The sequence below is a fragment of the Ochlerotatus camptorhynchus genome, unplaced genomic scaffold (assembly GCF_037179485.1).
Source record: "Ochlerotatus camptorhynchus isolate MF236.1 unplaced genomic scaffold, CSIRO-AGI_Acam_v1.1 ptg000639l, whole genome shotgun sequence".
NCBI lineage: Eukaryota > Metazoa > Arthropoda > Insecta > Diptera > Culicidae > Ochlerotatus > Ochlerotatus camptorhynchus.
The window spans coordinates 234,208-247,920 of record NW_027041118.1 but is presented as its reverse complement, the minus strand read 5'-3'; the positions used below and the strand labels follow the sequence as shown (position 1 = coordinate 247,920).

At 41.0% G+C, this 13,713-nt stretch overlaps 1 protein-coding gene across 2 annotated transcripts in view; it reads left to right on the top strand.

The window, feature by feature from the left end:
• The first annotated feature begins 1,458 nt into the window (after positions 1–1,458).
• Atac3 (Ada2a-containing complex component 3) overlaps positions 1,459–13,713 on the top strand; it is a 215,746-nt gene continuing 203,491 nt past the window's right edge. For both annotated transcript variants that reach the window (XM_065237690.1, XM_065237689.1), the window contains exons 1-2: positions 1,459–1,529; positions 2,408–2,912. In XM_065237690.1, coding sequence (XP_065093762.1) covers positions 2,811–2,912 — 102 coding nt within the window. In that variant the 5' untranslated portion in view covers positions 1,459–1,529; positions 2,408–2,810. The remainder of the gene's footprint in view (positions 1,530–2,407; positions 2,913–13,713) is intronic.

The window sequence follows — 13,713 nt, the reverse complement described above, 5'->3', positions numbered from 1 at the left end:
GTAGAGTAGTGGTTACCGTTTCCGCTTTCCAATCAGAAGGTCGTGAGTTCAATCCCAGGCTCAACCCTTTTTTTATTTGTGTAGAACATAATTAATTTAAATAGTAATCATCGATCACATGACTCACGATAATGAATGCATTGATCTAGTTTAAAATATAACCGAGCATCCTTTCTTTCGACTTGGAGATGTGAAGAGGCAACATTGGTCTCATTTAAAACAACGATGAATGAATTAATCATTCCCACAGGGCCTTGAAGGAGCTAGAGTTGCGATCAGGAGTGCTGATAGGTATTTACTTTCATGCAAGCTTCTATACATTATTGAGTTGCCCATATGATGAATTCTAGGATAGCTCAGATGACAAGGCAAGCGGCTGGTGATCGGGAAGGTACATGGTTCGATTCCCATACAACGGCATGTATAAGTATTTAATAAATTTTCTAATATCTGTGTGGTGCGAGCCAGGTCAGCAATATTGTAATACAATACACTTAAGAAACACACACACACCCTTCCCTTGTCCCTGTCCCCCCTGTCTGTCCTCTTATTTTCGGGTTAATTTTCCCACAGTTGAATAATCGTTTAATAAATGTATAATAATGTCTAATTAAACGTTACTTCACATGAGAATCAAGCGTATACAGAGCATCACTGTTTTAAGGAAGCAGTGATGTCTAATGATGATAATCCAAAATTTTATCGTATAAACTCTGTTACAACTCATATAAGTCGAATAAAAGCTTCTCGACATACCTTATACAACACCAGTAGTTCAATGTTTTCGTTGAATAAATTCTCCAGATTTGTGTGAACAAAGCCTGAACAGAAGTTATTATTAAAAATAGTACAAGTACTATTAAGCATGCAGTTGAATAAAATGGCCAAGAAGTCGTTTCTTCAATCGACGATTGTTTGTTGGGTTTATTTGTCACAACCATCAACCAGTCAGCCATCAAGGTGTAATGGAGGTTTCAAATTTCCTCGTTGGGTTCCAAATGCCGAGAATCTTACCACACTTACTATATTTCTTCTCTTTATTTAGAAGATTTTCAGCCGTAGGCTGGTTCATCACCGATAACCACTTTTGCTATCACGAGTTATTAATTATTTTATAGACGTCAATACTTTTAATTACATTAAGTACGGATAGTTAATTTTAATTACCGTCAGTACAATTTACTTCAAAACGCATTAATTACTCTAATTACTTTTGATTGCATTTTAACGTTCTTTGTATTGCGTGTCCCTGCCACCCCTGCTTATATATTTTTTCCAGTGCAGAAAAGCTTCGTTTCTGTACTAAAAAGCTCTACAGGTTTCAGTAACCTCTCGAACTTGATAGGCCTTGCAATCCGAAAGCATCGAAAGCATCATCATCACCTATCGCACGACGTCACGCACACTGGCGATGATGCGAGTCGAGCTGTCAAAATATTTCCCACGACTGTGTTCAGTCCCAAATCCAAAATAAAGGTCTTCAATGTACGCCAAAATTGAGCAGCCCGCATTAAATCGCTTTCTTATTGGTAAATATCGACCAGAACCGGGTGAAACAATAACATTCGCGTCCGTCGAAAGTCGGTGCATCGGTTTCGGGTGGTGGCCGGAGTGGTCCTCCGGCGGAAGTGCTGGAATTTACGTCGAAAGGCACTTCCGTTTCGGAGTCGAACGGAAACGGAATGTCCCGCTGCTGCTGTAGTGTGTATGCGAGTGAACGAGCTCGTCGTCAAGATGGAGAAATTATATCGCATTTCCAAAGGAATTTGTAGCTGGCAGTGGCAGGGACGGTTCGGTGACCTGGTGTATCATTGGTGAAGTGTTTGAGGGACTGATTGGAATTGTGAGAGCCGATAATGCGAAGTGAAATCCTTCGACAAACTAGAGCACTCCGGAAGTGGAGTATCCTTGAAGAGAGCGAACCGTGCAAATTAGGTTATAATCGGCGCACCCGAAGTCACTTGAGCTGGAGACGGAAATTGAATTCTTAGTTTTTCTTCCGCGTCCCGCTATCGCAAAAACTTCGAACTATTCTTTAGATCGAGGCAGTTTAATTGGATTTTAATTCCTCTCCGCGTAAGGATAAGTGTCCGTTTTTTACTTTATTTAATCCATTGTTTTATATTGGATTAAAAGTCCAATCAATTGATTAAAATAATCTCAGAAGAAACCTGTGCCATGCCCAAAGGATACACCTCGATCAAACTGAAAGCCACCCGAATCGAAACCGACATCAGAAGACAATCGCAGTTACATGTTTCACGGTTTTCCAGTTCCCAACAGCGTCACATTTATCCAAGTTTTCCCTTTTTCTCATCTTTCCGATTGTTTCCTTTCCTCTTCTCAATATACTCGTTCGCGATCATCTCTGTGCTCTCGACGACCGACCGACCGACCGACCGACCAGATCAGTTGAGTTGTTTTGTTTCGCAAATTCCATCTCTGCGGCCGCTGCCGGTGAAAGCCCAAGCGACAGAGGAAAAGGCAAAAGCAACAGTGAAACAGCGAATCGAACCGAATAAGAACGGTGGTTGGCGACGGAAATTGGCGGTGGTCCGGGCGGTAGTGGTGGGGTGGTACGTGCATCAACCACAGCAAGAAGTCAACCTTGAAAGAAGAAGCATTCAGCACCAACAGCAGCAACGACTGGTGGGTCGTCGACGAGGAGGGAGGAAGGAAGCTGGGTATAACGAACTGCATCAGCAGCAGCAACAGCAGAGGCAGCGAAGACGACGACGACGACCGCGGCGACGACGGTGCTCTAGCAGCGGTGGTGGAGGAAGTCGACGGTTGTGTGGCGCGGAAGCAAGATGTTCGCGGAGAAACTGCTCGCCAACGTCGTCAAGGCGGAGATGCTAGCGAACAACAGCGACACGGAGGAACTGCTGGAGAAGTTTGTTCCGGTTGGGATGGTGAGTATTTAGAGAGTTGCATGTACATACCTACTACTAAAGTTTAAAAAAGTTTCTTCATGTTGGTTGGTATGCTTTGGGTTGCTGTTTCTTGCCTTAGGGGAACGTAAAGAGTAGGGATTTTGACTTCATTTCCGTTGATCGTTCAGATTTATTTCTTTGTCTGTAGCCTTGCGTACGAAAGGAATGGGATCATCACAACGCAGGCGAAATCAATTTCGATTAAGAAGAATTCTATTTGACAGCATAGGTTTTTTTCGATCGATCACTATCAACAATAGCAATAATAGCTAATAGCAGTTTCTACTTACTTACTGGGAGTTTTATAATTTCAAAAAATCACTTATTTTAATAGTGTATGGTCATGTAATAATTACTCAAGCACTTGGGTGGGATTTTCAAAACACCAGCCCCCCACCCGGGTATATGACTTCATCATTCTTACGTAAGATATTTCTAAGACTCCCTCCCTCCCAGATAAGAAAACGTAAGATAATGTACCCACCCCCTAAGTGATAACGTAATTATTGGATGGCCCCATACCTTTTTTTTTAGTCACTCTTGGACAGGCTTGAATATGCTTATTTCAGTTAAAATGCTACTTTTTGAAATTATGAAACTTATAAATAATATAATAATAGTTTTTATAGGTTTTTATATGTAAGATGCAAGAAGAGGAGGTAAAGTATGCGTATGACACTTAAAACCTGTCAATTTCGCTTCCAGAGTGCCACAACTAGCGATTGACTATAACGAATGGTACCGTAGAACCACGTTAGTTTGAACAGCTAAAATTGCAATTAAACAGCGCGCATTAAGAATTTGTTTAACTGGTACCCCTACAAATGTGCGAAACTTCATTGGACACCTATGTGATGGCACCAGTTAAAAAAATTATAAAAGAGCACCGTTTAATTGCCGTTCTAGCTATTGAAACTAACGGGGTTCTACTGTACTCACACATCACGATAACTCATTACAGCTAAAATAGCTAATTGTGACACTCTGAAAGCAAAATTTACAGGTTTTATGTGTCATACACAAACTTTACCTCCTTTTCTTGAATCTTACATATAAAAAATATTATAATAATACGGGAAATGGCTCTAATGTTGGCCTATGGATTTAAGGTTGGGCCTATCGCTAAAAATCTGCTATTTATCAATTTTATCTAGATGAACACGTCATTAGGACGGTACTAATGGATATTTTTGGTCGCTATTGAAAATTTAGTCGATTGCTAAATTTATGTATGGGCCCAAATTAAGGGCATTCAGGCCGACATTACATCCATTTCCCCTATCTCATAGTTTCATAATTTCGAAAGTAGCATTTCAGTAGTAATGAGCTTTTTCAAACCTGCTCTTGGGTCATTCGTGAGTTGTCCGGGATGAGAATTCAACTCGTGACTTTGGCGTGAGAGGTATGGATGTTAATTCAAGTTACGGGTCGAACTAAAAAATCTAGGTTAGAGGAAATCACGGCTTCGGCATTTCTTTACCTATTATCGTCGGGGGCTAAATGAAGTTAATTTTTTTGCAAAACGATGTTCTGGCTGGAATATAATGCGCCTTCATGCAAAAAGTCGGTGCTCAAGGACTTCATTTCATTCGATACTAGGTAAAGAAGTGCCGAAGCCGTAATTTCCCCGACTTTCCGTACAAATTGCACCGACGAACCGACGTGACAGCTGATTGAAGCTACTTTCAAAAGCTTGCCCAAGACGCCGTATTAAAAATACGTTAAACACCACCGCCATCTACTCATCCGATCGCGACATATCATGAGCAAGGACACGAACACACATAAAATTTATATTGACTTGGTTTGCGTCTCACCTCGTTTGACAGATCTGATCGCCCGTTGGACAGATCAAATCGCTCATTTAACAAATCGAATTGCGGTCAAACGAAATGCTTCAGTGGCATGTCGGTTCGTCGGTGCAAATAGTACAACCACAGACAAACAGACATAAGACTCACAATCACATTCTTCGCAAATAAGGTTGCAAATAAATTTGCCAAGGTGGCGCCACTGAAGCGTTAAGCAAGCCACTGCATTTCAAACTCATAAGTGATGCCAGTTCTTTTTCAGGTCAATTTAATAGATGTCAGTTCTTGAGAATAATAAGGGAACCAAGTTTATCCCTCTGGAGACATATACAGTAATGACCCGATTTTGTCAGCCCCCTATTTAAAAAACTTTTCTAATGTTTTACCGAGGGGGTGACTAAAGGGTTATACGGTCAAAATTTGGTCAATATCAACTTGACGTATTTCTTTCAATTTTGCATTTAAAAAACCTGAACACCCCTCATTTTGAAGGTGTGTGTGTGTAGAATGTTGCTCCTATTTTGATTTTGGAATTCACTCTTCAGTTGTCAAAATGCCGTCCAAGCAAGAAGAGCAGCGTATCAAAATTTTGCTCGCGCATCGCGAAAATCCGAGCTACTCGCACGCAAAGTTGGCAAAATCGCTAAAAGTTGCCAAATCAACCGTTACAAATGTAATTAAAGTGTTTGGGGAACGTTTGTCGACAGCCAGGAAGTCTGGATCGGGGGGAAACCGAAAACCGGAAGCCGCTGATACGACAAAGAGAGTTGCCGGTAGTTTCAAGCGAAACCCTAACCTCTCTCTCCGAGATGCCGCAAATAAGCTGAGTGTATCGTCTACAACCGTGCATCGAGCCAAAAAACGAGCCGGACTATCGACTTACAAGAAGGTAGTGACTCCAAATCGCGATGATAAACAAAATACGACGGCCAAAGCGCGATCCCGGAGGCTGTACACGACGATGCTGACGAAGTTTGACTGCGTGGTAATGGACGACGAAACCTACGTCAAAGCCGACTACAAGCAGCTTCCGGGACAGGAGTTTTATACGGCAAAAGGAAGGGGAAAGGTAGCAGATGTTTTCAAGCACATGAAACTGTCAAAGTTCGCAAAGAAATATCTGGTTTGGCAAGCCATCTGTACCTGTGGCTTGAAAAGCAGCATTTTCATAGCTTCCGGGACTGTCAACCAAGAAATTTACGTGAAAGAGTGTTTGAATAAACGTCTGCTGCCTTTCCTGAAGAAACACGGTTGTTCCGTACTGTTTTGGCCGGATTTGGCATCTTGCCATTACGGTAAAAAGGCCATGGAGTGGTACGCCGCCAACAACGTGCAGGTGGTTCCCAAGGACAAGAACCCTCCCAACACGCCAGAGCTCCGCCCAATTGAGAAATACTGGGCTATTGTCAAGCGGAACCTAAAGAAGACCAAAAAAACTGCTAAGGGCGAGCAGCAGTTCAAGGCAAACTGGCTTTCTGCGGCGAAGAAGGTGGACAAGGTGGCTGTACAAAATTTGATGGCAGGGGTCAAGCGTAAGGCCCGGCAATTCGGATTTGGAAAAGCGGAAGCCTAACTGAATATTTTTCCTGAATTTTATACTAATTGAACTTGAGAAAGAAATTTAATTTGATTTTTTAAATAAACGATTTCACCGATTTACACGCGTTTTCCCTTGACCAAATTTTGACCGTATCACCCTTTATCTGCGATGCAGGAAAGATTTTGTTTTGCTGTGGTTAGCTGCGCACACGCTGAGTAGATAGAAAGAAGGTTGATGACGATTCTGACGATTTCCTGCAAAAAGATGATGCTCGATGCAAGCAGATGCGAAAAATGATAGATTTTTCTGTCCGCATCATGCTCTCTTGGATCTATTTACTTTTTTGCTGAAGGAAGTGTTACTACTACCTAATAGTACGTTCAGACTACAGAGTTATAACATGTTATAGCGCTATCTTGATGGTGGTATCTGTGTTGCAATTATTTGACAACCGTTATAACATGTTATAACTCTCCAGTCTGAACAAGGCATATAGCTACAACAAATTTGAACAGCGCTTTTCAGTGCTCTACCTGTAAAATTTCTACTTGTTTCAACTCTTATTCCTCTTCGTTCCTTGTTTGGACCTTGGTAATCCTTCTTGGATATCGATTTGAAAAATTCCACTTCGATCCTTCAGATTCTTATAGTAATCTGCTTGAAAGTCGATTTGGATAAAAATTTACTGCCGCCATGGCGCCTAAACGCAGAAGAAAGGGGCAAACTCTTGATCCCCCTTCTGATGAAATTAATTTGAGTAATCAATTTGATTTGCTCACGGATGATGAGAATGATCCATCATCCAAGAAAAATTCTAGTAAACTTTCCCGGCTTAATGCCAAGAAGGAAAAGATTCCCCCTATTGTGATAACCACTTCCGATTTCTATGCTCTTCGCATGGAACTTTTGAACTTCGTGAAAGTTAAATTTTCACTACAAATTGGACGTCGGGGTGAATATCGAATGGCTGAAACCTTGGACGGATTTAAATGTCTTCTCAAGTATCTTACTGAGAAGCAGCACAAATTTTTTACTTACGAACGACACCAAAACTGAACGTGTTCAAGGTTGTCATGAAAGTACTGCCCAGTGGTGAATCCCTGGATCAGATCTAAGATGAACTGGTCAAATTACTTGGAGTTGTCCCACTCCAAGTCATTAAAATGAAAATGAAATCCTGTCCTGGCGATTCGCGCAACGTGATTTCTAATGATTTTTATTTAGTTCACTTCAAGTCTAGTGAACTAAACAACCTTAAGGCCTTGGAAAAAGCTAGCCTTATGCTCCATGTCCGATTAAAGTGGGAACACCTCAGGAAGACTGGAGGAAATTTCCAAAAACTTACCCAATACCGTAAGTGCCAGGGATGGGGTCACGGAACTAAAAATTGCTACATGCCAGCTAAATGCATGAATTGTGGTGATTCCTCTCAGGGTCAATGCATTAAGTATGTCACGCTAAATCGAGCAAAAAACTACCCCCCCCCCCACTCTATCGTGACGTTTTTCCTACACGGAACCGAAAAATTATCCAAAATTAAGTTCTTTTCACTCATCTCCCATGTTCCGTTCGATTAGCTAATTTTCAGTAAACCGCTTATAGCAGTTTACATTTGACTACGGCAAAAATAATTACTTACTCGTGAGTGTTTTCTACCCAAAATTAAGTTCAATTGACCAAAATTTGAGAATATCTCATATACTCACTAATATTGATGAATCTACGCGAAACTGCACCAGTGCATGCGACACCTAGGTTTGAAATCCAAAACCACAAAAGTGATGATGTACTAAAAAATATTCCATATGATTTGACAGCTAGCAAAACGTCAGTATCATTTTCACATCATTTCCATCTGCTGGCCGACTGTAACGTAGATTCATCAATAGCTTATTGAAAAATCCAACTTAAACTCATGCGCGCCTGGTGGCAGGAATAAGCACTAACCGACGGTGATAAGTCTGTGACAGCCCTTGAAAATTTCATTGATTGTTTGCAAAATTATTTAATTTCAATGTAATTTCATGAAAATTTCTTGTCAGCATGGATGAATCTTGTACAAAATGCATAAAACTATTTCGTAATGCATTGTTCTTAAATAAAAAGCTACTTCAAGACTTATAAATTACTGAAAACATGTTAAGGTTTGAAATCATCTGCCGATTAAACAACAGACAAAGTTGACCGACTAAATCAATTGACGAAAAACTATTAAATAGGCCGATTGCTCGGTGTAGCACCAGACGAAAAACGATTTAATCTGCTGATTAATACACCGACTGAAATTAATTTTTATGTGGCAATAGATTTAGTCGGAGGACGAATCGGGTGATCTGGATGATGTTTGTTTATTTGGAAGATATTTTCGAAACAAAGCACGATAAAATTCAGAATTATATACCATTATTACGAGTACTACTTTTTTGCTCGGATCATGTTTTGACTCCGACAGAAACTCGCTAGAATAAATACAAAATAATAGTTTTTTGGTTGAAATTTCAAAAATGTATTCAGTTTGACACATTATTTCGGACTTATCACCGCTGCGATTGCAGCGCCATGGTGGCCGATTGAAACTTGGATTTGTCAATTGAACGATAGTCATGAGAAAGTCGAATCTCTCGTTCCGTTTTTGACAACAACAAAAAGTGAGAGTGGGATGCAAAACTCATAATTACCTAAAATTAAGTAAAAAGAACTTAAATTTAGTGTATTTTTTTTCTCTGTGTGTACCTAATGCATTGCTTGCACGCTAACCCCGAAGTACCCATTAATGAGTAAAAAAAGTACCCATTTCAAAGAAAAGTGGCTTAACTCATGAAATGAGTAAAACCAACTTTACTCATTAATGAGTATTTTACGAGTACTTCATAAAATGAGTATTTTTTAATCATCGTGTTTTTCGGTAATGGGGAAAAAGTACCCATTTTTTAGAAAAAAACAAGCCTTTAGGACTCATTACCATCAATAATAAATACGTCAAAATTCATCTTAAAATCATCACACAAAGCTCAACTTAAAATAATCAAACAAGTCACTTTCTTTATTAAAAAAATTCCAGCAAAAATCAATGAAATATTTGATCTATAGATTATAGATAGCTGCCGATGCAAGCTCCCAAAGCTTTGCTTTTGTCGGTTTGCTGCGGTAATAGAAGGGATTTTTTATGGGATACTCGTCCATCCTATCTTCCTCCTGCACTTGCTTTACTTCCATCGGCTTAACATCCGGCAAATGGTCATTATCTTGTCCAGCTTTCTGGGGGTGACACTACAGGATGTGGGCCTTCAAAGCTTTAAATGAAAGCTGTATTGAGCCACACCAGCACCGTTATGGAACAGGATTCAGATAACCTGAAACTAACACAGTGCATCCGGAAACAAAACAAGATAATGCTGAATAAATTACAGAAAAATCAAAATAAACGAAAAATATTCTACCTTTCAGTTTTCCGTACTCTTCTGGGTTCAGTTGTTTTTTTAGGGCTTCCATTTTCTCGATCGTCAGAATAAAATCCTATTCGCATGCACATACACCAATCTTATGAGAAATCTCTACTCCCGTCAAATACAACTGATTTGCACTTGCAAAATGCCGTCACTTTCGCACTGAATCAATAATGAATCTCTTTTAGTCATTTTTATTCCAGAACAGGTTTTCAAAGAAGGGGAAAAAGTACCCATTTTTCAATATTACGAAAATACTCATTTTTTTACATTTTAGAACCAGATCTTAAAATGTGTACAAGATACTCACTTAATGGGTACTCTGGAGTTAGCGTGTGTCACAAAATCTTAGCAAGGGGGGGGAGGTGGCTGTCAAATACGAACAATCGTCGCCTACCTCGCATAACTGGTTCCAAACGTAAACAAGCCATAAGAAACCTACAGCGATTGTTTACGTTTGGAACCAGTTTCATACAAGAATGATCAGTAGGCTGATTTGACAGCACGTCCCCCCCCCCCCCAGAATCTTAGACCCCCGCTTCTGCCTGACAGCTTACGTCAACACTATGGCAGTCCACTTGGGAGCAATCGTCAGAACAAGGTCCCGTTTCCAAGTAAAACGTATAACACTTACAAGTAAATTAAATCACATTTATTGAATTTGTTTTTTGTTGGATAATACCAATAATACTTTGGATACTTTAATGTAATTAACTAAAATAATAATAAAAAAATGAATTTAAATAAATTCAAGCATACATTTCAAAAGGACGCAAGTCGCAAAAATAAACAAATCGATATTTTGCATCTAACCGAATATAAAATACATGCTTTTCCTACGAGTTAATGAAAAACAAGGTTTGAAGTTGTAATGCATTATGGAAAATATATTTAATGAACGCCCTATGTGACCTTCTTTCATTGTTTTTAAAAGGGTGTTGATACACCCTTTTATTGTCAACAAAAACTGCAGATACGCTCACAGTGATGCGTCGTATGTGAAAAAATAAAGCAACCACTATCAATCAGCAAATGCGTCAAGTTTGTATGTTTGTTTTTGTATTTGCGGGAGCAACTTGTTTATTATTTCAAAAGTATTCTAATAAAATTGCACTTTAATCTTGACTTTAATATTGATTTTCACATACCAATCTGACCAGCGCTTTCTTAATACGAAAAACACAAAACGTATAACATCTGACAGCAGATAATGCGGTGACCCTCTCATCTCCGCTTTTAACATCGATATTATTTCACAACTCTGGGTAGTTATGTAAATAAACCAACCAACCGACAATTCCTCAATGCTTTTCGAGCTGCCGACGTATCTTCACTGCAAAACAAAAACCGGTGTATCTGATTTGACGTATGTGAAAACCCATCTGTCAAATAGACGAATCATGCAGGGTGTATGTAACAATCAAGGTGTGATACCGACGAATCAATCAGGGTGTATGTGAGTAGTACACAAGTAAAAGGTGTATGATTTTGTTTTATCAAAAGTCTTGTCCGTGTTTGCAAAACTCGACATTTTTCACATTTCTCCTAAACGCTATCCCTGTATCCAACTAATAGCACAAACAGATTTGATAAAATTGCATTAACTTTTAAATAGCATTTAATAATCTCACATAGTCATTGCTATCCAAGGTTTCTAATTTCCTATCCAATGTTACATACGTCCTTTTGAAAAGTTATATGCTTTGCAGCTTAAAAAAGGCTAAACAACGTCTTTTTCTGAAGAGGATCCGAACGAAACTCAACGATCCAACAAATTTAAGGTTAAACAACGTCTTTCTAGGAGCGATTCCGAAAAGTAGAGTTATGACGTCGCGGTCGATGGCAGCAATGAGTATGCCTTCAGTTCCAGCATTCCAAGCGTGCAATACGATCCCAGCAATGACGTCACTCTCGATGTCAGCGATGAACATACCTCCAGCACCTGCACTCCAAGCTTGTAATACGGTACCAGCTATGACTCAGCCACGGATGTTTCCCGGTGTAACGATGAATGCAGTGTCGACTAGTGCTACGATGCCATCACTTTCGTCGGTTTTTCAACAACTTATCGCAGGTTATCCATCTTTACAAAGCCAGCCGTTATTCTCGTTGCCACCAGTGACACCAACGCAGCAGCAGTTGTTGGCGAGACAAGTAATGCCGAAGGATTTGCCACCGTTTACAGGGGACCCTGAGGACTGGCCCCCTATTCTACAGTGCGTACCTCAACTCCACTAAGGCGTGTGGCTATACCGATGTGGAGAATCTGGCGAGACTCCAGCGTGCTTTGCAAGGTAAGGCGTATGAAGCAGTCAAGAGTCGGATGCTTCTACCGGCATGCGTTCTTCAGGTGTTATCCACTTTGTATATGCTATTTGGACGCCCTGAGCTTATTATTCACAATTTACTAAATAAAGTGCGAGAGGTGCCGGCTCCAAAGCCAGATAGGTTAGACACATTGATTACGTTCGGGATGGCTGTACAGAATCTCTGCGACCATCTTGAAGCGGCGGGCCTAGTGGCTCATATGTGCAACCCAGTGTTATTGCAAGAGTTGGTGGAGAAGGTCCCGGCGCAGCTTCGCCTGGACTGGGCTTTGTGCAAGCAGCATTTTCCAGCAGTAGACCTTCGTACGTTTTCGGAGTACTTGTCCACACTCGTCGTGGCAGCATCTGACGTCACCATTATTGCTGATACCAAGTCGGCAAAGTCGAACACGAGTGTGAAGGCGTGGGAAAGGAACTACCTAAACGCTCATTCGGTGGAAGATTCAACAAAGAAAAATCAATCGTCGAAGCAGGAGCTACCTTCGGCGGTCTTTTGTTTGGCGTTTGAGGACCACAGCACAAGGTAAAGGATTGTACGATCTACAAGGAGATGGATGCGGAACGAGAATCACCTCTGCCACACGTGCCTTGGTAAGCATGGTCGTAGACCGTGTAAAACGCAAACGATCTGTGGAACGGAGGGATGCCAGATGCGTCATCATCCGCTGCTTTATGCAAGTCTTCATAAGCAGAACAAGATCACTAAAGAAGAACCGACATCAACAGGCACTGCAGGTGAAACCAGTGAGCGACTGAATGCACACCACAATCCAAAGCAATCCGTTCTGTTCAAATTTCTTCCCTTGCGGTTGCTCTGGAAGGGAAAGTCGGTGGAAACGTTCGCGTTTTTGGACGATGGTTCGAACATGACTCTGGCAGAGGACTGGGTAGCAAAACGTTTGGGAATCGATGATGGTGAAGATCTACCGCTGTGTATGAGCTGGACAAGCAACGTCACTCGCTACGAACAAAAATCTCAACGAGTTTCGGTCGAGATAAGTGGTGTCTCACAGCCTGGGGTGTTCGTGCTAAATGACACCGCACGGTGAAGAATCTCAGTTTACCTCGGCAGTCGCTGAACTACGAGGAGTTGGTTCAACAACCCCACACTTGAAGGGATTGCCTCTTAGTAGCTATGAATCAGTTTCCCCTGGAATACTAATCGGTTCCAACAATGCCATTTGATAGCGGCTCTGAAAGTAAAAGAGGGTCAACTGGGCGACCCTATCGCCAACAAAACTCGGCTGGGCTGGACGCTGTAAGGGATGGCAGAGGAAGGCTTTTATAGATCAGGGTGTCGACTACCTGGAAAAACCTGGAAAGTCAGGGAATGTCAGGGAATTCTATTTATGATCTGGAAAGTCAGGGAATGTCAGGGAATTTTAGTGTAGGTCAGGAAAAAAAATAATGTTGATCACATTGCTAAAAATTATGTGTGGGACACATAAAACAATCTTTGAAATTTTATCAGTGCATGACGTCAACGTTTTTGGGAAGATCCCGGGCATCAGATCTACTCGCTGCGTTTATGGACGCCCTTGCCGGTATCTCTTCGAACAAGTTGCTGCAAGTGTCCATGGATGGGCCCAATGTGAATTGAAGCAAGAGGTACAAAAAGGTGGCGAGAAGCTGATAGATCTGGGATTCCCACCAAGG